This window comes from Cydia amplana, chromosome 1 (assembly GCF_948474715.1).
Source record: "Cydia amplana chromosome 1, ilCydAmpl1.1, whole genome shotgun sequence".
NCBI classification, from domain to species: Eukaryota; Metazoa; Arthropoda; class Insecta; order Lepidoptera; family Tortricidae; genus Cydia; species Cydia amplana.
Window position 1 is genome coordinate 28,340,001 of NC_086069.1, and position 24,882 is coordinate 28,364,882.

At 38.6% G+C, this 24,882-nt stretch overlaps 1 protein-coding gene and 1 long non-coding RNA gene across 3 annotated transcripts in view; both read left to right on the forward strand.

The window, feature by feature from the left end:
- The first annotated feature begins 541 nt into the window (after nucleotides 1-541).
- Nucleotides 542-1,399, forward strand: LOC134654485 (uncharacterized). The gene is made up of 2 exons (XR_010097335.1): nucleotides 542-586; nucleotides 1,098-1,399. It is a non-coding gene; the product is annotated as an uncharacterized LOC134654485 (long non-coding RNA).
- Nucleotides 1,400-1,844: 445 nt separating this feature from the next.
- LOC134652145 (hrp65 protein-like) overlaps nucleotides 1,845-24,882 on the forward strand; it is a 29,436-nt gene continuing 6,398 nt past the window's right edge. The window contains exons 1-11 of one of the 2 annotated variants that reach the window (XM_063507311.1): nucleotides 1,845-1,981; nucleotides 2,056-2,245; nucleotides 2,900-3,217; nucleotides 3,443-3,736; nucleotides 4,074-4,295; nucleotides 4,472-4,773; nucleotides 5,523-5,631; nucleotides 7,118-7,272; nucleotides 9,237-9,459; nucleotides 10,533-10,598; nucleotides 14,567-15,190. In XM_063507311.1, the coding sequence (XP_063363381.1) occupies nucleotides 2,057-2,245; nucleotides 2,900-3,217; nucleotides 3,443-3,736; nucleotides 4,074-4,295; nucleotides 4,472-4,773; nucleotides 5,523-5,631; nucleotides 7,118-7,272; nucleotides 9,237-9,459; nucleotides 10,533-10,598; nucleotides 14,567-14,692 (2,004 nt within the window). In that variant the 5' untranslated portion in view covers nucleotides 1,845-1,981; nucleotide 2,056 and the 3' untranslated portion in view covers nucleotides 14,693-15,190. Of the gene's footprint in view, nucleotides 1,982-2,055; nucleotides 2,246-2,899; nucleotides 3,218-3,442; nucleotides 3,737-4,073; nucleotides 4,296-4,471; nucleotides 4,774-5,522; nucleotides 5,632-7,117; nucleotides 7,273-9,236; nucleotides 9,460-10,532; nucleotides 10,599-14,566; nucleotides 15,191-24,882 lie in introns of those variants that run through there. The other variant, XR_010097165.1, reaches the window with a different exon arrangement.

Here is a 24,882-nt window from a genome sequence, read left to right on the forward strand (position 1 = left end):
TTAGTAATATCACTACGAACATATAAATAATTTTATTTGAATTGAATAGAGTTTAAGCCAAAGAGTAAAGTAAGTATATAGGTAGGTAGGTGGTTTAAGCGATTGAATGACAATCGGGAGCTATATTTTTTTGTTTTCTGTAATATTTTCAAATATTTAAATCCCTTACTTCATGCATAGGCAGTGTTATTTACAGCTTGAACAGTTTATATATAAAAATATTTCCGTCAGTAGAAAAAAGCGGCAAATTTAAATCCAGTAGGCGCGTAGGTGCGCGAAGGGTTATTGACGATAATCCGATTAATTAATTGGGACTTATCGTCCCACAGTCCCACAATATGAATTTCGCGTTTTTCTACTGACAAAGTGGGTGTGTTTGAGTATAGGTAATAAAGCATTAATGATTGATTAATGAATGATTAATCAAGCCGAAATCAGGGACACATAATCATAAATCATAATCCTAGTGAGTTGAGTATTGTATTTTTTGCACATAATATTTTTTAACAAATAATGTATTACTTAGTCTAAATAATGTACAATGGGGAATGCTCGGAAGAACTTTTTGATTTGGTGCCATCGTCTCGTTTTTAGCCCTTGCTACACGGTCGCCGACAAGCCTTCTAACCGTCTGTCCTTGGTCTGACCTTGATCAGTTTTGGTCAAAGTTTAGCCCTTGCTACACGGTCACCGACAAGCCCCCAGACCGCGTGGCCTTGGTCCGTCCCGGACCGTGTAGACAGTTGTTTACAACAAAATTTGACCAAAACTGACCAAGGACAGACCAAGGTCAGACGGTTAGAAGGCTTGTCGGCGACCGTGTAGCAAGGGCTTTTGTTGGAAACAACTCTCTACACGGTCCGTCCAGACCAAGGCCACGCGGTCTGAGGGGCTTGTCGGCGACCGTGTAGCAAGGGCTTTAATCACCGCACCTCACGCCTAAAGCCCTTGCTACACGGTCGCCGACAAGCCTTCTAACCGTCTGACCTTGGTCTGACCTTGGTCAGTTTTGGTCAAATTTTGTTGGAAACAACTGTCTACACGATCCGTCCAGACCAAGGCCACGCGGTCTGAGGGGCTTGTCGGCGACCGTGTAGCAAGGGCTAAAGGAGCAAAGTTCATCCCCACTTCTTAGATACATGGCACACCAAGAATAAGCGGGCATCTCGCTCGTTTCTTCCCAGAAGGTGCAGAATGTGGAATGACTTGCCTCCTGAGGTATTTCCTTTGCGCTACGACATGGGACTCTTCAAGAAGCGGGTATTTAGGGTTCTCAAGGGTCGGCAACGCTTAAGTGGCTCCTGTGATGTTGCTTATGTCCATGGGCGACGATGACCGCTTCCCATCAGGCGGCTCGTCTGCTCGTTTGCTGACTATCACATCAAAAAAAAAAATTGAATTCTATAGAATAGAATAGAGAGCGTTTATTCGTGACAAAATATAAAAGAAAACAACAAGTAACCCAACAAAAATGTTTCTATAGCCGGTCAAACAAGTATTACTCGCCTACATTTTGCATTTTTAAAATTTGCCGGAAATGGCTGGACAGAACGATCGATATATATTGAAATATTTATTAATGGCAACCTTGCTCAGTCGGCGTGCTGAGATTGCCGGATGCCGGTTGGCTGAGGGCCTACCGCGAACCACGTTCGACGTGATGTCTCCCTGTCACACTTACGTACGAATTTACAAGTGCGACAGAGAGGCAATACGTCGAACGTGGTTCGCGGTAGGCCTTCGTTTGATCGTCGCAATCGTAGTAGTCCTCGATTGGTCGGATTAGTCCTCGACTCCTCGTCCCTCCGCCGCTGTCTCGCCTCGCCGCGCCGCGCTACCGCTGCCGCTCCACCCGCCATTTTGATTTCTACTTTCGCGTGCATTGCGTCACGGCGTTAGACTACCATATAAGTGAAGTAAATTAGTGAAAATACGTTTTAAAGTGTAGTAAACACAACATATTTTAAATCCTAGGAAATCGGTAAGTTTAATCATAATATAATGTATAACTATTTGGATAAGAGCTGATATTAAAAAGTAATTTATAATTTTTAGTATGCAAACCCAAGCCATGAACCACTACGGTAATCAAAGAGGTTTTGGAGGGCCGCCTCAGCCTCAGAGACAGGGCGGTCGCCGTGGAAACGGTAGAGGTGGATTTAGAGGACCAACGCGTTTTGATCAAAATAACCAAAATCAGAGGAATCAAAATCAGCCGCAAGGAGGTCAACGTCCCAATAACGAGGTCAGTGCTATACCTTAAACGTAATGACGGTCACGTCGACAAGATTTAATTCTACTCTGATAATCCTGCTCAATTTTTTGTGAATTAGCTGATAATTTAGTGACTCGCCTATTGTTAACTGCGTCGTAGTGATATGCATTCAATGGCATGGCATTTCTAAGGTGTCATCTTTCCACTGAACACGTACGCATGGGGCTAAAACTGAATACATTGTCAAGAACCGGCAATTGTCATACTGTTTTTTATAGCCGGTGTAGCTTTATTTGGCGTTCATAAGCGCATTGTAATATGCCTACTTGAATAATAAACTATATCTTATCTTTTATCTTTATAAACTCACACGGACGAAATTAACCCGGTGACGCACTTTCTACTGAGAAAAAATACCACATTTGTGGTAACTTTTAATTGTTCCAAGATTAATAATATTTTATTTCTGATGTCAAATACATCAAACATGCATTGATTAACATATGTTCGTTTAGTAACTAAAATATCATGGATTTTTCTTTAAAGGAATGGATTAATCATGGCAATGTTTCAACAAATGTTTTTTATTTACAAACGTGGTATTTTGAATTTTCGGACAGTCAATTCTTTTTACTAATATTCAGCATATCTCGGGAGGTTAAAAAGCCTTGTATCATTTGACAGCCTAAGCCAGCTCCCCAAGCTGAAAAGCCCCAGCAGCAGCAGCAGACTCCACAACAGCAACAGCGTCCGCAGCAGCAGCAACAAACACAGCAGCAACGCCCGCAGCAACAACAACAGCCACAGCAGCCAAGGCCGCAGCAGACACCAGCCCAGCCGACACCAGCTGCCACACCGCAGAAGCAGGATCCTCCGGCGGCAGCTCCACAGCAGCCCAAACCCAACACCACCCCCAACAAGCCTGCGGCACAGGACAGTGTTGATAATGTGATTGTCATTGATGATCAGCCGTCAAAGCCGGCCAACCAAAATCAGCAGAAGGTAGGTGTATTGTGCAAACTTGTAATTGTGTAGCTACTTAGCTAGAAATTTTCTGCATTGTGTTCAAATGGTTATGTTCTTAGGGTCCAAAATATTTTTTTCTTAATTCAAAATTACCTCGAAGACAGGCCTCATTGTTACTCACTTACACACCCATTGAAATTGCTACCTAGGGATAGTATGTTTTTCTTATTCCATATTTTGTGACACTAGTAATTTTCCCAGAACATGAATGGAAACTTCGGTGGCAACAAGCAGGGTGGCTGGCAGGGCGGAAACAAGCAAGGTGGCAACTTCAACCAAGGCGGCAACTTCCAACATGGACCGAACCAGGGCCCGGGCGGGAAATTTGGTGGGAATAAGAACTTCGGCCAGAACCAGGGCGGTCAAGGAGGACCTTTTGGACAGAACAAGGGAGGCCCTGGAGGCCCGGGTGGCCCAGGTGGCCCGGCCCGGAATCAGCAGAGGCAAAGCCGAGGGCCCATGCTGGATAATCAGGGAAAACCAGTACAGAGAGAGGTATTTCATTTATGTATTATTGCAATTGAGGTGGCAGTTTTTTACAGATTACGCTAGCATAGGTTACTTTAGTCAATCCTATGAATAATGTCAAAATCGTGTTTTTTTTTTGAATTTACAGCCATATAATAATAATATCTCATGGTACGAAACTAGATACAGGAAAAACCTAGCTGGCGCCATCTATAAAAACCTTTGACATTTGCCAAGCTCTTTATTCTTTGTACTTGTTAAGTAACTAATGACATGTACACATACACAAAATACGCCTGCTATAGGCATATGTAACCTACACAATTTTACATAATCAGTCAATTTTACTTTTTTTTTGTTCCAGGAACAAATGCTTGCCAATAAGTTGAAGGATCTGGTGGGACCACTGGTCGACTTGCCCCCCCTAGACCAGACTGAACTCAAATTCAACGGCAGGAGCCGTCTGTACATAGGCAACTTCACGTCAGACATGACCGAAGAAGAAATACTAGGCCTGTTCGCTCCTTACGGAGAATCAGCAGAATTGTTCCTTAACAAGGAGAAAAACTTTGGATTTATTAAAATGGTAAGTAATTTAGCAAAATTCATAAATACGTATATGATGCTACTTTACCGCTCTAGTGGTAATTAGCATGCCTATGTCGTAAAAAAAGGGCCATCTGTACTGTAAAACGTTGAACGATTACTATTCTTTTTATTTTAGTACCAACTCAAATTAATTTATAGTTTTTTTATATATAGGACTACAGAGTAAACGCAGAGAAAGCCAAACGCGAGTTGGACGGCAAGATGCGTAACGGCCGAACATTGCGAGTCAGATTCGCGCCCCACAACAGCGCGGTCCGCGTCAAGAACCTGCCCCCGTTCGTGTCCAACGAGCTCCTGTACCGCGCCTTCGAGATCTTCGGCAAGATCGAGAGGGCCTACGTGAAGGTCGATGAGCGCGGGAAGTCCATTGGTGAAGGCGTGGTGGAGTACGCCAGGAAGCCCAGCGCTTTGGCCGCCATTCGCAACTGCACTGAGCGATGTTTCTTCTTGACATCGTAAGTATCATCTCTTCTTTCTCTCTCTTCCTCACCCACTGTTGGGCATACGGCGATACGCCTCTCCAAATCTCAAAGTAGCCCGATTTGCTGCTTCTCTCCTCCAGAGTGGGCATGCTATCTTTTTTATGTCATCCTCCCATCTGATTGGATGTCTGTGATCTGGTCTTTTTGAACGAGGCCTCCACGCTAGGACATGGTTGCTCCACCTCCTCTCTGCGACACATGTGGGCCCAGGCCCATTTTAGAGTAGCAATCCGCCAGCCAATGTCTACTACTTTGGCCCATCGCCGGATCGCCTCGGGCAGTATCATCTGCAGATTATTAAAGTTTGTGATTTACGAACGTGTATGGGGCGAGTTCATTGTTTGAGCTTTTGGAACTGATTAATATCGCGGACGCGTTTTTATATAAGTGGCAGTAGATTTTAAAGGTGTTTCAACCTGGTAGGATCTCATCTGGAACTTACATCAATTTGTCAAAATGAATCAACAGAAATGTTTTGAAAGAGTAATGCCGTTATTACCTAACCTGTTAAGTCGTAACAAGCCCTTGATAATCGTTTGTCCTTATCCGTCATTTTGACATTTGCGTTTGTTAGAAAGGGTCAGAATTTAACAAAGGTTTGCAAAATGTATGATGAATACGGGGTACAAAGTATGTTTAAAAGCATTCTTTCGCCCAGTGACGCAATTTCTTTTGTAAATTATTGTATTCATAACGGATATTGAATAGTGTGTTATTTTTAGGTCGCTACGGCCAGTAATTGTGGAAAGCTTCGAGGAGCCCGATGAGTTTGATGGTTACCCGGAGAAGAACCTGCCCAAGAAGCACCCTGATTTCCTGCGCGCCCGTGAGGTAAATAGGTTACATGACAAATTTTTTTTTATGGTATCAATCGATCGGGTTTGTTTTTGGGATCAAATGTCTATATGGGACCCATTGCATTAAAGTAACACAAAAGTCAGAAATTGTAGTCAAAGTCCGACAGTCGCACTTCACTCGCGAAACGCCCTATACAAAACGGCCAGGGGCCGTGACGTCATCGCCCATCTTGTAGTATGGACAAAACAAGAAAATTGCGTTTTTGTCGGTGAAATATTGCGTTTATGTATATAGTTGCTATACAATATTTTTTTGGATGAAATGTAAGGAGTCGAATGGTACCCTTTCAAATTCAAATTCAAAATGTTTTATTCGCAAATATAGGTAGTACATACAGTGATCTTATAATAAGTGGTGTCGCTATATTTGACCAACAGGCATGCAAAAAACATATGTACATATGTAGAAATGATTAAAATTTTAAGCATATTATTGTATGTTTAAGATTAAAATCACTCCAAAATATAGGTTGTCTTAAATCTAAATTAAACTAATGTGCAGAAAATGTGCCCTTTTATCGTTTATGGAAGTTAAAAAAAACTTAAATTTTGAAACTTTCAGGTCCTGTAGTTTTGTAATTTTTCAATGTTTTATTTTAATATCCACATTATGGTGATAAATTGCTCGTTTGCTATCTATTTTACTAGATTTTGTTATAAAATTCAACATGTGTCATCATCCCTATTGTCTTAGCATTCATCTTTTCAATTTTTGACACAAAACAATGGCGTAACAATAGTGAATGTGTATGTCTGGGTAAATGTATTCTCACAGCCTCTCGGACTAGGGGCCTGCCTCGTGTAGAAACCCGTGGCATATATTCGAACGAGCGAGCGAAGCGAAGCGAAGTTCTTACATTCAACTTTGAACACGCGGCTGGCTAGCGGCACGTCCCGGCATTTCGATGTTTTTAAGCTGAACTGTCAGAAGATAGTTTGATACACAATAACTTAAGTAAAGTTGTTCTAATTTAAATGAAATTGGATAAACGTGTAGTCGAGGGCATTATATTTTAGTCATTAAATTATGAGCAGGCTCGATCAAGGGGTTATTGAGCTAGAAGAGCTTAGAAGGCCAAAAAGCTGTTTTTGAGGTGTCTTGCTATTCTGGTCATTTTATTTGCAAGAAAGTATGGTCGAGTTTGGTATCAAATGAAAGTGCTCGGCTTACACTTTTATAATATCGTTTTTAAATTTACCATTTTGAAATAATTAGCAAGATAAAAATAAAATAAAATAAACATAATATAGGTATTAATATTTTGACATTTGACAGGAAATATTTCGGCTTACCACAGATACAGTATCAGTTAAGGGCACCACAGACCTTGCAATAAATCGTACGCGGTTTTCGATCCTTTGACGACTGCATTCAATTGATATTTTTGGCGAACCGCGAGTTCTCAGTTCGGGGCGAACTACTAGTGTAGGATTTAGTTTTGATAATTGTGTGTTTGCAGTACGGGCCGCGCTTCTCCGAGGCCAACAGCTTCGAGCACGAGTACGGCACCAGGTGGAAGCAGCTGCACGAGCTGCACCGCCAGAAGGAGGAGGCGCTCAAGAAGGAGCTGGCCGCCGAGGAGGAGAAACTGGAGGCCCAGATGGAGTATGCCAAGTGAGTCACATTTACAGTGCAGTCTACCCTTTGCAGGCCCAGCTCTGAACAAGCTCGGGTACAGCTATGGGTAACTATTAGACGGGTCCACTAGGCGGTAGAACGAGTGACCTATTAGTAGGAGATCCGGCATATATGGTCGACCTTCACCGATATGTCTGACAGATGAAACTTACATATTATGAAAGAAAATATGTTCCTGAACATAAATAATAATTTAGAAAGAACAAAAAACGGTTATACCTTCTAACTTTTGAAAAAACGATCCAAAAAATATGAAAAAAATCATAAAAATAGTGCTTAAAAAACTCATTCAAACAAAATTAAAACAAACTTGATAAGTTAAGCCGTTTATGAGTTATCGATAAAAGTCTTCCCTTCTTATTTTATTTAAAAGCCTGGCAACCCTTATTTGTGACCGGATTTTCCAGGCAACCCTATGCCACTGTATTCGCAATAAAATTACCATCATTTTGATGTATAATTGAAGCGTCAGACAGATGAGTGCAATTATCGATAAAAACTCACCTGTTTAAACACGGCAACCACATAATAGTGACCGGAAAAAGATAGGCAACCTAGTTGATTTATGTTGTACAAGTTGTATACTTTCCATTGGAACTTATTTCGTTTGTCAGACAGATTGGTGAAATTTGAAGAAAAAATTTTTTTTTCAAAAATTAAGTAAAAACAGCCTTGACCATATTTCTTTAGGCAATCCTATTTATTTATGTCCAGGAACATATTTTCTTTCATAACATGTAAGTTTCATCCGTCAGACATATCGGTGAAGGTCGACCATATATGCCGGATCTTAGTCTATGTTGAGGAAATTGCCGCGCGGAGTCGCCCGGTCTGTGTAGACGTAACCTAATTTCAAGGCACTGGCATTACCTTTTATGAATATGATTATCATACCTTCAAACCTTTTATGAGACACTGGTCTTGTTGTGATTGGCCTGTTTTCCTCCTTAGGATGTTTTCCTTTAGAATCTGGATTCGAGAAACAGATTGGTATGACTGGGTTTTAGGAACTCTGTTAAGAAGCCACGTGTCTAACTGTCAGACTCCCTTTTAAATGCTCCGATCGCATGGAAATAATATATGTGACGTCCCACGGGTAAAGGTACCTTATGGTCGTTGGCGCTTACGCTATTATTAACGCCGCTCCGCCGCCGCGCGCTATATTATTGCGGCGCTATGCGACGTAAGCGCCAAGTGCCATAAGGTACCTTTTGCCGTGGAACGTCACATATACGCGCTGAATGACGAAATCGTATACATTGTTCACATAAAGGTAATGAAATAAACGCATTTGTATTTTGTATTTGCAAAGTTTCTTTGTTGTGCGAGAGTTTCTTTGTTTTAGTTTCAATCTAGATTGTGTTTCAATGATTAAATTTAAATCAATCTATCTCAATCGTTAAGCTTCGCGGATCACATCGGGGCTCGTTGTTAGTCGATAGTGCTCGGTTGAACCTGCCCCACAGACAAGACATCCTCTAGACTGAGCATAGTAGCGCTACCCCCTCTGCCACTTATACGGTAGTTTTACTCCATCTTCGAGTCAATCCCGTGCCGTGATCGGTCCGTGTCTTTGAACGGACCAATCGCGGCACGGGATTTGCTCACCTCGTCCCCCCGTATTTTAGGCAGCATCGGTTTCATGAAATAATTGCTCTAAACTCAGTCTAGAGGATTCCTAGTCTATGACCTGTCCTAACCTTAGAGGATATAATCAAACGGAGACGCCATGTCTGTAATTTTCTGTACAAAACAGTCTGCCGATTTTTGCGGGGGAGGGGAACGTCAAATGTATGCGTAACGTAAAAATAGCCATGTCAGATAAACGTCAGTCCATACATTGTGTATGACCGTTGGCCGCCTATTTTCTACAGAGGGGGAAGCCTGTTAATGGCTACTCCGTTTAGTTGTATCCTCCAAGGTCCTAACTGTACAATCAGATACGAGCACGAGACGGAGCTGCTGCGCGAGCAGCTGCGCCAGCGCGAGCAGGACCGCGAGCGGCAGAAGCGCTCGTGGGAGCTGGCCGAGCGCGCCGCCGACGAGCGCCGCGAGCAGGACCGCGCGCTGCTGCTGCGCCAGGAGGAGGACCTCACGCAGCGCATGCGCCACCAGGACGACGAGCTGCGCCGCCGCCAGCAGGAGAACACGCTCTTCGTGCAGGTGTGTGTCAAATATAGTAACACAAGAGTGCCCACTCCATACATCACTTCAGACTATTCATTTTTTTTTATTTTTTTTTTTCAAAGGTACATACATAATAATTTTTATAGTTCCTCGCCAAACTGCTTAACATGCAGTTTGTTGGCGAGACAGCGCTCATTTTTACAGTTTTATGCACCTACTTTTTAGTTGCTATCATGCTATGCTTATTGCTTACCCTAAAATTAACATTAAAGTTATTCTCAGAAAATAGATACACTTTCCTTTTACAAAACATAATTTTACAAAAAGATATAGGTACTGTGTGCAAAAACAACAAATCTGATATTAATAACAATAATAGGTTAGGTTTTTTATAATGTGTTTATATGTATTTTTTTATTGTTTTATTTCAGTGTCTACATCTAGCGTCGAGTAGCGGAACTATCAGTACTGCTACTTGACAATAGATGTAGCACCGACCGGAGTCTTATGCTGTTGAGATAAGACTTTCCCGTGCTACATCTATTGTCAAGTAGCAGTACTGATAGTTCCGCTACTCGATGCTAGATGCTAATAGTCTTTCTGGTACTAAAACTGATGTATGGAGTGAGCACTCTATGTATTTTTTTCTCTATGACCATACCAACCGACACCCTATGAGTTTACCGCGCCCTTAAACCACTGGGTCAACAGCCGGGTCCACACAGCGAGCATACGCGCGAGACACGTCTACACTGGCCGTTTTGTGCGAGAGGAAATTGCCTCGCGCGTATGCTCCGCTGCTCGCTCTGTGTGGACCCGGCTAATGTGAAGAATGTGCAGTGTGACCGCATTACTCATGGTTAGTTTACTGTTCTACTCCACTGTTGGACATACACGTCTCCCAATCCCATGGACCACGATCCTGGGCCTCCACCGTGGAAGAACGCCATGGCCCCTGCCGACGGTCCTTCCAAAGGTGTTCTAAGGTATTTGTTACTGCTGCTACATATAAAAAAACATTAGAAATGTCAATGGAAGGCAGTTATATTACACATACAAAACACCTGTGGTAAAGAATCGTTATCTACAACGGACGCCACTTGTTCCAGGCCCAGCGGCTCAACTCCATGTTGGATCGCCAGGAGCAAGGCATGTTCGACCAACAGCAGCCTATGGTGAGTGCGCATTTTGACACTTTACAGGTGCCCTTACCTCACAAATCTACCTGCAGATGATTCATCTACCTACTCGAGTATGACATACGATATTATGAAATTAATTATGCAATTTCAGCAGTAGGTAAATTTACCGTGTCACTATTTTAAACACTTATTTTCATAGAGTTATTAACTTTTTTCAAATGGAAAATTGTTGAGACTCATTAATATTATGAATTTACATGATTACTTCCACAGTTGGGATATAATTTTGACGCTACATTAAATTTATTATATATATGAGAGCAACTATTAACTTATACAGAAAAATATATTACTGTTAGATACTCGTCATTGAAATTTTGAAAACATACCTATGTTGAAAAAGGTTCAACTATTTGTTTATTTAATAGATTTACCAAATAATAATAAAAAAGAGTTAAAAATCTTTCTTCCTCTATCCGCCCAGAGACCTATAGAAATACTCCTATTCCATTGTGATTTGTATATATATTTTGACAAATCGAAATTGTATTTGTCTTGGCAAGTTTTGATACGTGGGCGGCTACAGGTTATGCTCCCTATAATCTAATCTTTTATTACTGTTATTTGTGATATATGGATAAATATGCCTTACGGCATTTTATTTTGAGGAGGGAGCTGATATTCTAACTTTCTGACCAACTATTTAACAACACAGTTTTAGCACCTATACTTTGCACTCAAAATTAAATTGTTTCTATATTTTAAGTGGCTAATTCCGTTGAAATACGGCTAAAAGATAAAATATACCACTGTAATGTAATCCGTATAACTTTGAAAGTAATTGTTTCTAAGAGGAAAATACACCATCTGTTGTTGACATTGTACGATGTCTATGCCAAGGGAAAATTATTTTTATCATTAATGCACATTTTCGACATTTCTTAATCATTGTGCTAGAGCGTAGTCTGATAGACAATGGCCTATTTTAAGGTGCATCTACACCGCAGTTAACTTTTGTGAGTTTTGTGTAGCAAAACTGCAACACGGGGTAACATTAGGTAACCTACCTAGTTAGTAGTTGTCATGAATCTAGTATTTTAACTGGATCAGGCATGAGGGGTGAGGGAAATGAGAAATGACCGAACGGGATAGTCTTATGTATCTTTCATTTCAGTAGGAGTAGCAGCGAAAGGGCTATTATTAAATTAGTATGGATTATGGTGGGCAACAAATAAATTCGACCAATCATAATGTCGCATTGCCTATGTTTTGTCTCTCACGGAGGCACGCGTATACCACTTCTATAGGATCCTACCTTCTATGGTAGTTGTAGTTACTGTTGCGCAGACTGCGCAGTGTGCTCAACGTTGCTTCACAAAAGTTAACTGGCAATGTGGAATGTGGATGCACCTTTACCAGATGCGGACATAATAGTATGTTGTCCACGTACATGTAGACTGTAGGTACTTTCACATCATACACTTAGGTAACCATGATAAACCTTGGTTTTCCTCAACAGCGTGTTTAGAAAAAGAGTTCTAATAATAGTTGTGGGGGTGGTGTATAATTATGTTGGGTACTTAGAGTAGGTCTCGTAAAATATACATTATCACAGTAGGTATAGGTTAGTTTATTAATTAGTTAGCTCCGATTCACTCTTTTACAAGTTTGGCGTTATTGCTTTATGCATGCAAGTCTACTTTTTGTATAGATATCGTTTTTTGACGCAGTACTTAGTAGTTGGGTAGGTATATGTTTTCCGTTTAATGTTTCTTTACGTATTATATTACTATTTTAGCGGTACACTTGGATCTTTAATGATATTTAGAAAGTCTAGAAATTCCCAAATAATGTATCCCAATCAATTATTAATTGCTGCTGAGTATTGCATTATTTAAGAAATGTCGAAAATGTATGTTTTTTTCTTTAAATCTCTATTTGAACTTTTAAGGTTAAGTTTTTATCAAAAAACAACGTATGAAAATCTCACTAAGCAGTCGTTTACTAATCTGATGTAATAACTATATAATGTATGTATACCTGTATTTTTCATTCGAGTCAGTAAATAAGGTAACTGAAGGGTTTCCTCCGTGCATGAAAACAAGGTTTTGATAACTACTGGGTATAATATGCGTTACGCTGTGTTTTACTACGACTTACTCTTTAGATGGCCCGTTCGCTAAAACGTTGGCCGTGCGTGTAAACGTCACGCAAACGGTGTGCCGTCTCTCATAAGGATCTGTATATTACAACGCGCACGTGCACGTCTACGCACACGCGTGCGGTGTGCACAGGCCTTAATACCACACCGATACTCTGCTCGTGGACAACGGTCCATGAAGGTCCATGGCTCTTAAACTTTATAGGGACCACCAACTCATTGGATGCTTAACACCTTTGTTGAACAAAGTCAACAAAGGGTTAGGAAACAAATAATTTTTTTATATTTTGATTTATGTTTTTAAGTGTGATTAACACTACTATACACTATAAACTGAAATAGATGTCATATACTAAATAAAAAAGCGGCCAAGTGCGAGTCGGACTCGCCCATGAAGGGTTCCGTATTTAGGCGATTTATGACGTATAAAAAAAACTACTTACTAGATCTCGTTCAAACCAATTTTCGGTGGAAGTTTACATGGTAATGTACATCATATATTTTTTTTAGTTTTATCATTCTCTTATTTTAGAAGTTACAGGGGGGGGGACACACATTTTACCACTTTGTAAGTGTCTCTCGCGCAAACTATTCAGTTTAGAAAAAAATGATATTAGAAACCTCAATATCATTTTTGAAGACCTATCCATAGATACCCCACATGTATGGGTTTGATGAAAAAAAAATTTTTGAGTTTCAGTTCGAAGTATGGGGAACCCCAAAAATTTATTGTTTTTTTTCTATTTTTGTGTGAAAATCTTAATGCGGTTTACACAATACATCTACTTACCAAGTTTCAACAGTATAGTTCTTATAGTTTCGGAGAAAAGTGGCTGTGACATACGGACGGACAGACAGACGGACAGACGGACAGACGGACAGACGGACAGACAGACAGACAGACATGACGAATCTATAAGGGTTCCGTTTTTTGCCATTTGGCTACGGAACCCTAAAAAGTGATCAAGGCCTCCACTGGCCGAGGCCGGAATCGAACCGGCGGCGTCTTCAGCTTACGCGGCTAACGTCCTGAACGTCTAGGCCACCCGGCGACGGCGGTACGGTACCCGCCCCAAATTCTCGAGTATTTGCAAGCTTGGTCACTTTCTCTTTTTAGCATATGTCATATATTTCAAGTTTTACATCTGTCTTTTTAGCATATGTCATATACATATTTCAAGTTTTACATCTGTTTATGAATTTGTTACCCGCTTTAGGCGCTCCACCAACACTGGTGCCACCTGCGGACCATCTGTTAAAACCAATGGTGTAGAATTGTAGGTAATGCGTGCACTACGACAGATTTGCCCACGAATCATTTGTACTCTGGTGAATGGCCGGCCGAAATGGCCGTGCGTTTCCAAGGTTATCATTGCATCTCGTCTCGTTATGATGAATTAGCTATAGGCACCTATATAGCTTTGGATGCAGGATCTACAAAGAAAATCTATTACGTAAAGTTTGTAGACGGTTTTGGAAGCTAAAAATACAGTATTTTTTTTTTATTATACCTAACGAAAAGATACTAAGGAACTGCCAATACGACGCGAGAGTTATTGTTACTAAACACGTTAACTTACTGACTTGAATGAAAAATAAGGTTCCACTATTCGATACGGTGTACGCAGGACTGTGTATACAAACTGAACGTGACACACTGAATTACGTATACCTACATAGTAGGTTTATACTGATTCCTAGCATTATTTCCGGTACCTTGTCTGCGACAGGACGTTATAGAATATAACTTACCGGACGCTTGAACTTTACCGCCATTGCATGTAATTATTGTTGTTTATCGTACTCGTATCTATTGGGAAGTTTATGATTGCTCACATAGGACGGAGGCTTCAGGGACGGAGGCTTCGACATGCCCCCGCGCGGTTTCGATGACATGCCGCAGGGCCGCGGCTGGGACAACTCGCGCCAAATGGATGATTTCCCTAACAAACGCCGACGATTCTAAACACGCCGCTGCTGACATTCGTTGCAACACTGTTGCGCCCGCTTGACACTTATATACGTCATCTACGGTTAAATTAAATATAAAGCGACATCTCAAAATAATTCCAATATAATCCGTAGCTTAGAACATAGCTAATTACTTTAATAATACCGGGATATGTTAAATCCGCTAAGTATATTTAATTTAATCGCAGATTTGTAGTACACAGACTTCTGTGTCATTAATTAATCTCTAATAACTTAGTAACTTGCGATTTAGAGTTTTAAATTGAATGTAACTCGTAAGCGAATTATCGCGCGTTAGCAATGCGATATATTTTTTATTTAGAATGAATGAAGCGTATGAATGGGATACACGTATTGTAGAATAAGATAGATCGTACTTTAGAAGCATCTTGTGTATTAAATAATGGAATACTTAGACGGTTTCCGTTGCTAAAATGCGACATTACATTAAAATATTCAGTATTTTTCATGATAAATTATAACTTGTACACAGTACGTTACTAAATGTTTCATCATAAGCTACGCGCTTACAGGTGATCGATTAGCTTGCTGACATGAAGTACATACTTATTCTTGTGCAACGATGTCCTCGAGAATTTGTTTACATATATTTCTTTAAATTGAATAGGTCACAAATTTCTTCATACGTAGCTTAGCGTAATAGTGCGGAAATATTAATAATAATAATTTAAAAACAAATAAACACAATGCCAATACAATACCGTATTTAGTCTGAAGATATAAATACTATTTATGGTTTTTTTTTCTATTTTCCGTTTTGCCACTATAATTAATTCAGTGAGAAATTCTTGATTCCCACCAAGGTTTGTAAAAACAAATTGTTGTATGTGCCTAAGCTATAAAAAAGTACAAGTCGCTGATGCGTGTGATGTGACCTACCGATTAAATATTGCCAATTTTGTATTTTTTTAAACATTACTTTTCTGACACTTTCCATTCATGCCGAAGCATGACTATCTTTTTAATTCATAACTTTAATGTTTTATAATAAATAGTGCGGTTGCTAGACAATTTGAAAAATAGGTTTACTGATAGATTGAGAGATGTGACAGTGTGAGTGTGGTTTAATTAGGTAACTAAATATATATATTTTAACCCTTTATCGCCTAATATTCGAGTTCATTCATTGCATATTTTCAGGTTAGGTTTGTTAAGATTTTAATTTAAGTGTACTTTCTGAAATGTGAATCGATAAAGGGTTAAATCTTGACATTGGTTATTTATGAAAATTAAATAAAAGTCTACTTTATAATAAATTACCACTTAATATCACAAATCTGATTTATCATTTGAACGCCCCGTTGCAGTTTTAGAATTATACAGGGTGCTTCCTGTAACAGGAGCAATAAATTAAACTGTAGGCTGTACTCCTCAAACTGACCAACATTTGTTCAGCAACTTTTGAAAATAACTCATGTTTTGATTTTTATTACACTTTAAAGTTTATTCCAAGGCGCAATGTATTGCAAATTTTGTTATTTTTAAAGCGTGACAAGCAACGTCAAACACACTGATGTCAGCGTACATTGAAGGCAATATTTATTTTGTATGAAAAAGAGGAAGTATAAAGGATTCATATTTTTTAAAAGTTGCTGAACAAATGTTGGTCAGTTTAAGGAGTACAGCCTTTAATTGAATTTATTGCTCCTGTTACAGGAAGCACCCTGTATATGATTAATTGGGGTCGGAATTTTTAGAAAGAAGACGTTGAAAATAAGTTTATAATTTTTAACACCTCAATTTTAATCTTGAAATCGACATCTATTATTAGTCGGGATACCTGATATTTTTGAAACCACGGACTAACCTTTAACAATCACGTCACCTTTGCATAAGCTGGTGTAAATTAGTCATCAAATAATATTTTTATACCCTGAACAAATTTAAAAACATTTTCTGTGTTTTTTACACTTGCACATTTATCTGCATGTAAACTGACGCGATCTTACCAAATATGGCTTACATATTTAAATAGATTTAATGGTATTTAAAGTTTCCTCAACAGAATGAAAGCCACTTTGAAACCTATAGCGTTTACATATTCGAATATTATCTTAAACCAGGGAACGCCAATACATTTTAGATTTTAACCACATTTCCTCAGTATGAGGGGCGATTCGTTGGTAAAAACTGATCGAAATAGCCAACGAATTTTGACTGTTCTTAAACATCGTTATAATATTAGGCGATAATTCTTCACATAACATTAAGTACAGGCTTGGTACACCGTTGGCTACCAAGAGTGTGGAGGCAGGGCTCGGAACCGGTATTTTTAAAAAACCCCGAAATAGCCCAATAGTTTGAATTATTTTATGCTCTTTACGTAGGACTGAATCATGTATTTAAGTAACAACTTCGTATTGTTAGATTTTCCCATTAAAGATGAAATAATAGGCCAAAGAACGTAATAATACCGGTATTTTTGTATGGACCAAATACCGGTTTCCGACCCCTGTGTGGAGGTGGTAACTACTACTGGAAATTTCAAACTCTAGCCAGAAGACACGACATCCCCTTATTTTGTTACACTCATAATGTTGAATTTTTTAATGATGTATGAAACTCAAAAAACGAAAGTAGTTATTTATTCGATTTTTATTTATGTCATGAACATCTGATTCATATCATAGAGAAATATAGTAAGACAAGAGTGCTCACTCCATACATCAGTTCAGACTATTATCCTATCCTATCCTATGCCTACATCTACCATCGAGTAGCGGAACTATCAGTACTGCTACTTGACAATAGATGTACCACCGACCGGAAAGTCTTATCTCAACAGCATAAGACGTTCCGGTCGGTGCTACATCTATTGTCAAGTAGCAGTACTGATAGTTCCGCTACTCGATGCTAGATGCTAATAGTCTTTTTGGTACTAAAACTGATGTATGGAGTGAGCACTCTATGTATTGTTTTCTCTATGTTCATATTATAAGTTATGAAGTAGGTATAGTAAGATATTTGTAAGTAGTTTAGATAAAGTTCCTTTACTTGGCGTACTCTATTAAAATAAGTGAAACAAGGGGAGGGGGTGCCCCGCTCAAAAAAAAAAACGATTGGTTATAAACCTCCCTAGAGTGGGGCCTATTTTAAAGTTTACAGAGATCATAACAAAAAGGTGCGCCGAGGCAGCGCAGTGGGTTATGTTATCCCGCCCCCTGAAGCATTATTTTGGGATTATTAGTGGGATTAATACCTACTTGTGCAAGTATTATCATTTTACTCAGAGGTTTGATTCTTTAGATTAGCGGTCGGCAACATGCGGCCCGCAAACCTCCCTGGCTATTTTATATGTAATATTGACAAACAACAACGTCTGATACAGTCATAAATATTATCAAAGTGCGGCCCGCGTCAACTTCATTAACTACTATGTGGCCCTTGGCTGCTAAAAGTTTGCCGACCGCTGCTTTAGGATAAGTTAGTTTACTAAGGAGCAAAACCTACCCAAGTTAATAATAATAACTTCTCACTAACCGACCAAGTTAATTAGTATCCCTATAATTGGAGGTTTTCAAATAACCTAAGGCGCGGTTTCACCTAACTCACCTAAGTCGGTAACGTGTGGTGGAATCGCGCCTGTAACTTCTATTTGCAGCATTATTTAACGCTTTGGTTGACACATCAACACAATCAAAATACGGATGGATCCGTGAAAAAGCTTTTCCACATTGTCCGATCGAAGTAACATTTTTAAACTCGTCTATATGTATATGTATTTATTCATTGTTTAAAATGTGAATTGTTCGAAAGATAACCTTAAACCAAGAAACAAGGTGTTGATGCCATACGGCACTCTAGCAGCTGCTCTTATCAAGGATCATCCGACATTAGATATCGGATCGGACTATGTGAAAACTACAAATTAACATTATCCATTTTGTTATAGTTTGTTCGTCAAGCCTGCATTTATTCATTATTTTTTCTATTATTTTAATATACTAGGTACTGAAATCTATGGTAACTGTTGCTGATATCGAATAGAGTAAGTAATTATAACTTTTCAGAGCGCCACGTATCGTTACTGTTGGTGGGAACCCGGGGAGTCTTTTGACTCTAAATTTGAAGAACTACGTTTTTACGAGACTGCGCCAGTAAACCTTCAGAGTCTTGTCCCAAGTCGAGTCTTTTGAGCCTTTTCTAAGCGCAACTCAACTCAAAAGCACTTTTTTAAGCGCAACTCAAAAGGACTAGAGCCTCCGAATAAAGACTTCGACAACAATTTTGAAGGTTTTATCAAAATACTACCAGTAAAGAAAATAAGCGTATCTATCTAACCCTCGAAGTTTACATGACTTTGAAGTCATGTATGTCTTCACTTTGAAGACTTGAGTCTTCTCTAACAAGTTAAAATAAACTCTAGTTTCGACTAAAATATTACAGTTATATTTACATTATTTGATATATACAGTGGTACTAGTAAACTAGTTGCGACTTAATTAATACGAGATGAGTCTGAAAAGCAGTCTAGTCTTAAAGTAGAGGACTCGAGGAAAGACGACCATTGTCGAGTTTGCTGGTTGGTGAACGTTTTAATTTGGCTTTATGTAATATTTTTTACTTCTACTACAGCCAATGCCAGGGTTTAAGCTGGATTGTAAGTCTATTTCCATACTACATTTTTGGAGTGTTTATTTTAACATTGTTTGTATGAAAATGTTTAATCACAAAAATATAACACTCGGGGTTATTCTGTAAATTTTATCAGCTAAGTGCAAAATAAAATAACTATACAATTGTCGGAATGATCAGTGGCGGGTTTGCAGTCTTGGCCGCCGCCACTCTGACCCAAGGCCCTGTAGTAACTACTAGCCGCCTTTCTCAGCACTCATCTTATAGACTACCGCCTTGCTGCCGCCCTAGCCGGGCCTACTGGGCCTTAGCGCAAATCCGCCCCTGCGAATGATAATAATAACGAATATTTTTTTTCTATTATATGCCATAAATCTGGTATGGAAATTGACCTGCACACACTTTAAGATGACTACAGCTTACAACCACTAAGTAATTGAAAGATTATTTTCACCAACGGACACAGGAAGTAAGTAAACTTATCAGTAAGTAAAAATACTCTCTAATTCCTTTATTACTTATAAATAAAAAAATCCTTCTCGAATACATTCTACCTAATTATAATACAGTAACTTTGTCGCCTGAAAGTACGGGAACCGTTTGCGTTAAATCCGGTGGTTCTGATTTTCTGCAGACTTGTTTATTTTGTTGGCCCAATGAATAATCCAAGTTTGTGACCTCGAGCGCCGAACGCAACTTTGTCAAAAATCTTAAAAACCGCGTTTTTTTTTAGATTTGGTCAATTAAGTATAACCCTAAAGGACTACTTTTTGATAGTACCTTCTCAGGTCGTTTTTAAAATTTGCTACAATACGAGACTAGAATTGTCTCTGTAGATCTAATAGTTTCCAAGATAAAGCCATTCAAAATTTATAATTTTATTGAACTTGAATTCGCGTAGGCTATACATGTAAGAAGAATTAATATAAAAAAATAACAAGCTAAATACCCATTTGTTGTTAGTGCCTCATTCAGAGAATTTGAAATGCAGATACATTTATAATTATGGACATCTGAAGCTCTCTGCTCCTACAGGGTATATAATAATTAACCATTGTATCGTGCATAGTTTTGAATTAATGACACAATTTTTATCTATCTAGGAATTATTCCTATACTTGGTCAAGCAGATCTTGTCAGTAGAAAAAGGCGGCAAATTTGAAAAATGTAGGCGCGAAGGGATATCGTCCCATAGAAAATTTGAGTTTCCCGCCTTTTTTTTCTGACAAGATTTGCTTGACCAGCTTTATCTGTCCCCTGTAGCTATAGGTCGCGTCCAGCCCTCGCGCGGTCAGATGAAAATATACCAAATACTTGGTGTTAAAGGCTTCTATCATTCGCCAATTTCAGTTGTTTTTAGGGTTCCGTAGCCAAATGGCAAAAAACGGAACCCTTATAGATTCGTCATGTCTGTCTGTCTGTCCGTCTGTCCGTCTGTCCGTCCGTATGTCACAGCCACTTTTCTCCGAAACTATAAGAACTATACTGTTGAAACTTGGTAAGTAGATGTATTCTGTGAACCGCATTAAGATTTTCACACAAAAATAGAAAAAAAACAATAAATTTTTGGGGTTCCCCATACTTCGAACTGAAACTCAAAAATTTTTTTTTCATCAAACCCATACGTGTGGGGTATCTATGGATAGGTCTTCAAAAATGATATTGAGGTTTCTAATATCATTTTTTTCTAAACTGAATAGTTTGCGCGAGAGACACTTCCAAAGTGGTAAAATGTGTGTCCCCCCCCCTGTAACTTCTAAAATAAGAGAATGATAAAACTAAAAAAAATATATGATGTACATTACCATGTAAACTTCCACCGAAAATTGGTTTGAACGAGATCTAGTAAGTAGTTTTTTTTTTATACGTCATAAATCGCCTAAATACGGAACCCTTCATGGGCGAGTCCGACTCGCACTTGGCCGCTTTTTTACCTATTGGCCTTATTAGAATATCACTTTTCTAATTTTTTACTTAGATGACTTTTGAAGAAGAACGAAACCCTAATATGACTTCACAGGCAACTGTGGGTGTCTCTGTCCGTCTGTCAGTTTGTCCATCCGTCTGTCCTTCACATAATTTTATAATGAGGAACTAAATTAATTTACACTGGAAGACCAAAGAAAGACAGATAATTAATTATTAGGTAATTAAAACAGTTGCTGTTCTCAAAAACCTCTATTATTATGTTATAATGTTGTTAGTAAAAATCTGATTTCCAATTTTCAATCTGTCATCACCTTGGACGGGTTTATTTATACGTCGAGTAATTTTTGCTGATATTAAATATCCTTAAATGAGGACGCGCCATTTTGACGGCATTAATGTTCTTTTATACAAACTTCAGTGCGGTATTTTTAACGCGCAAAACTTAACGTTGATTGCGCAGACATCGTATTTGTGTCAGTCTTCCAGATGTAGAATAATTAAAAGACGAATTCCTTGTTTATCGAGTTTTTTTAAATAAATGTTGAGAATTTATATCATGCTTGCGAATTTATCTAATGATAATCAAAAAAGATACATCATAGAGGAAGTTAAAACCATTATAATCTGTTGGTTTTTAACCTCATTATCATTAGCTCGTCCCTCAATAAGGTTGATATCCTTGAAATTGTCCCGGTAGAAGTGGTTTAATCAACTTATCACTAAGAAACATTATTTTGCCTATTTTCGGAGTTTTCCCTTTTGATTTTGAGGGTTTGATTTATTAGTGAAATAGAGATAAAGTCTTTATTGTATTATACAAAAGGTTAATGGTATATAAAAAATCATACAAAAATAACTTAAATAAATCTAAATATTAAAATATTTTAATCAAAAAGACCTCCGCGAGTTGTACCGGGTGCAAAGGTGCCCATGACACTTGCCGCGTTGCCACGTTGGATAGCGATGGCCAGCCTTTGCACCAGGTACGAACCCGCGCGAGCATCAGAGGTCCTCTCCCTAATTCTACGTCCCACCTCCCTTATAAAAGTTATGGCGTCAGACCCCCAACACCCCGTTACCTCGAAGGCGAGTGGTACAAAATAATAATTCGCCTCAAGGTCGGAATATATATATATATATATAATATATATATATATCTTGATTTATTTGGGTATTCTGAATATCCATATCCATAAAACAAACATGAACATGTAAATCAGCGCACCCATCATCCGTTAATTGCAAACATACGTAATCTTTTATTCTAATTCCGTATTAACATTTTCGGAACATTATTTACAGGTATAATTATAGTACAATCCGGAACTGATTGAATTTATTTGACATCAACTAATCTATCCACAAAAATATAACTTTGATTAGAATATATACCGTCCCGATTAGAATATATACTAGACATTTCAAGCCATTGGCCGTATACCAATTGGTAAGAACATTGACTTCGCATTGACATACAGACGGACGACGTTCGGAAAGAACTTTTTCAGGTATATGTCGTGTAAAATCACATGACACTGAGCGAGGAGACTAGAGCGTGCGGTTGTTTTATGCGATTAATGCATGCGTCAACGGAATGTAGGAAAAATGACAATGCGCTTACCGCGTAAAACAATGTAGTGTCATTAGATTATCTGACGTGAAATGGGAGTTCGGCAAACGCATTGCGTTTAACGCTGCGCTTGCCGCATAAAACAGCCCCGCGCTTTAGGGCTAATTTACACGTCGCGCGAACTCACATGCGAATGCCGAATATTTAAATACCGTAATGTAATGAAACTCGCATGCGTGCTCTCGCACCGTCTACCTACGAGTATATGAGCCCTACGCGCTGGAACTCATTTGATTGATGGGATGGGAGGGATGGGGTTTGGGAATTTATGAACACGAGGGATTGATTGGAAGTTGGAAGGTGGGAGTGTCGATGCTCTCTGGTGACAGGAATTTTCGTTTTGCTGTTTTTTAAGACATTACGTTTAGTGCTCAGTATGTTCCTACTCAATACGTCTTAAATTTAATTTAACAACTAAATTAAATCCGACAGCGAGAGCTACAATAAAATTAAATGGTCTAATTGTCGCCGTATTGTTTATTAATTTCATATCTTAGTAACAATCGGTAAATTAGGCCAAATCGATTGACATAAGAATCATAAAAATGGGTTCGCGCGTTTGATCTCTAGAGTGCAACATACATAAACTGATTTACCCTCCTTTTTTGCGTTGCCCTTTCGCGTGAAAAAGTTTAGTTTGACAAACGGAATGAATTTTCAGGCTGCTGTAGAGTACATCTTCATCAGCACACCTTTTCGTCGAGAAACTGACTTGAATTGGAAATGTTGTATGAAATTTATGATAATCCTAACACTTACTGGAGTACTTACGGTTGATAACACTGTTCCTAAATAGTTTTCATTAAAAAACTAGCACAACAGAAAGTGAAGTTGCCCGAGAGCATCACGTAAATCACATGAGCATTTAAACAATGCTACCTCATGTACAGGTAACCGGTAAGGGGTCTCAATATTGAGTAGACACAGTGTATTCAATACACTGTATTGGATTCACAGGGTACAGTTCGCCAACGGCAATTTTATTTGCCTTTTTTGATAGAAACTAGCATCTACGATGATTCAAATTGAATCGTATCTTGGGATAAGGGATATCTACGGTCATGCCACAATTAATATATCATCACCTTGCTGTTTCCGAAGTACATAATAATTTATCTTTATAATGAAAATTGGAAATTCTTTCATAAAAAAAAACATTCCATGACCTTTAAATTTGAATATATTGAAGCATACAGGCTGTTGGGAACAATTAAATCTATCTGGACAGCTTCCTTCTGAAGCCATGAGGCCTTTCGCTAATAGACGACGAGCCACGACTTCAGTAGAATTAATGTGGTAGTTTCATCTATAACATTGTTAAGTCTTCAGAAGGCACTAAGAAAATTATAAATTATGCCAGTATTACATCTAGATTATGGCGAAATAAGGAGCAACTAAAGAAAGTCCAATTTTTTTTCATGACTCATAGAACAGGCGTTCATAATATTACAGTACCTATTTATCGACAAGTTTTTGATCTTGAACCATTTATTTTAATAAAAATTAAAATAATGTCTTTGAAGAATGGACTTCACTTTCAATGCGTATTCGCCTAATTTACATTAAAAATTATAAAATGAATGAACTTTTTCTTTTCAGTGACTTGACTAAATTCTATATGTTCAGAGTCAAAGCTATTAGCAATGTGTTTTTGATAATTCACATTATTGATTTAATTTAAATGTCTTTCCAGTTTCAACTATTGTATTAAAAGCAGAGTTTAAACGATCTTTACTTCAATGCAAAGTGTCACTCTGGGACTAATTCGTCAGCACTATCAGGCGTGCAAAATCCTCCGAGCTCCCAAGAACATAAATTCAATTAGGTTTGGTAAATTTGAGGTTTGACTGGAGTATGTGATTGTATGTGTTTTCTGTTTGTGTGATATTGGAGTATAGCTACAAAAGGAAGGATTGTGTGTAATTGAATGATTTATTTCTGCTGTGTACTCGCAGCAAGAATCCTCCCCCTCCCTGTAAGAATTGGAGTCGTGATGAGATTTAAAAATGCTCAATGTCTTAGATGTACTA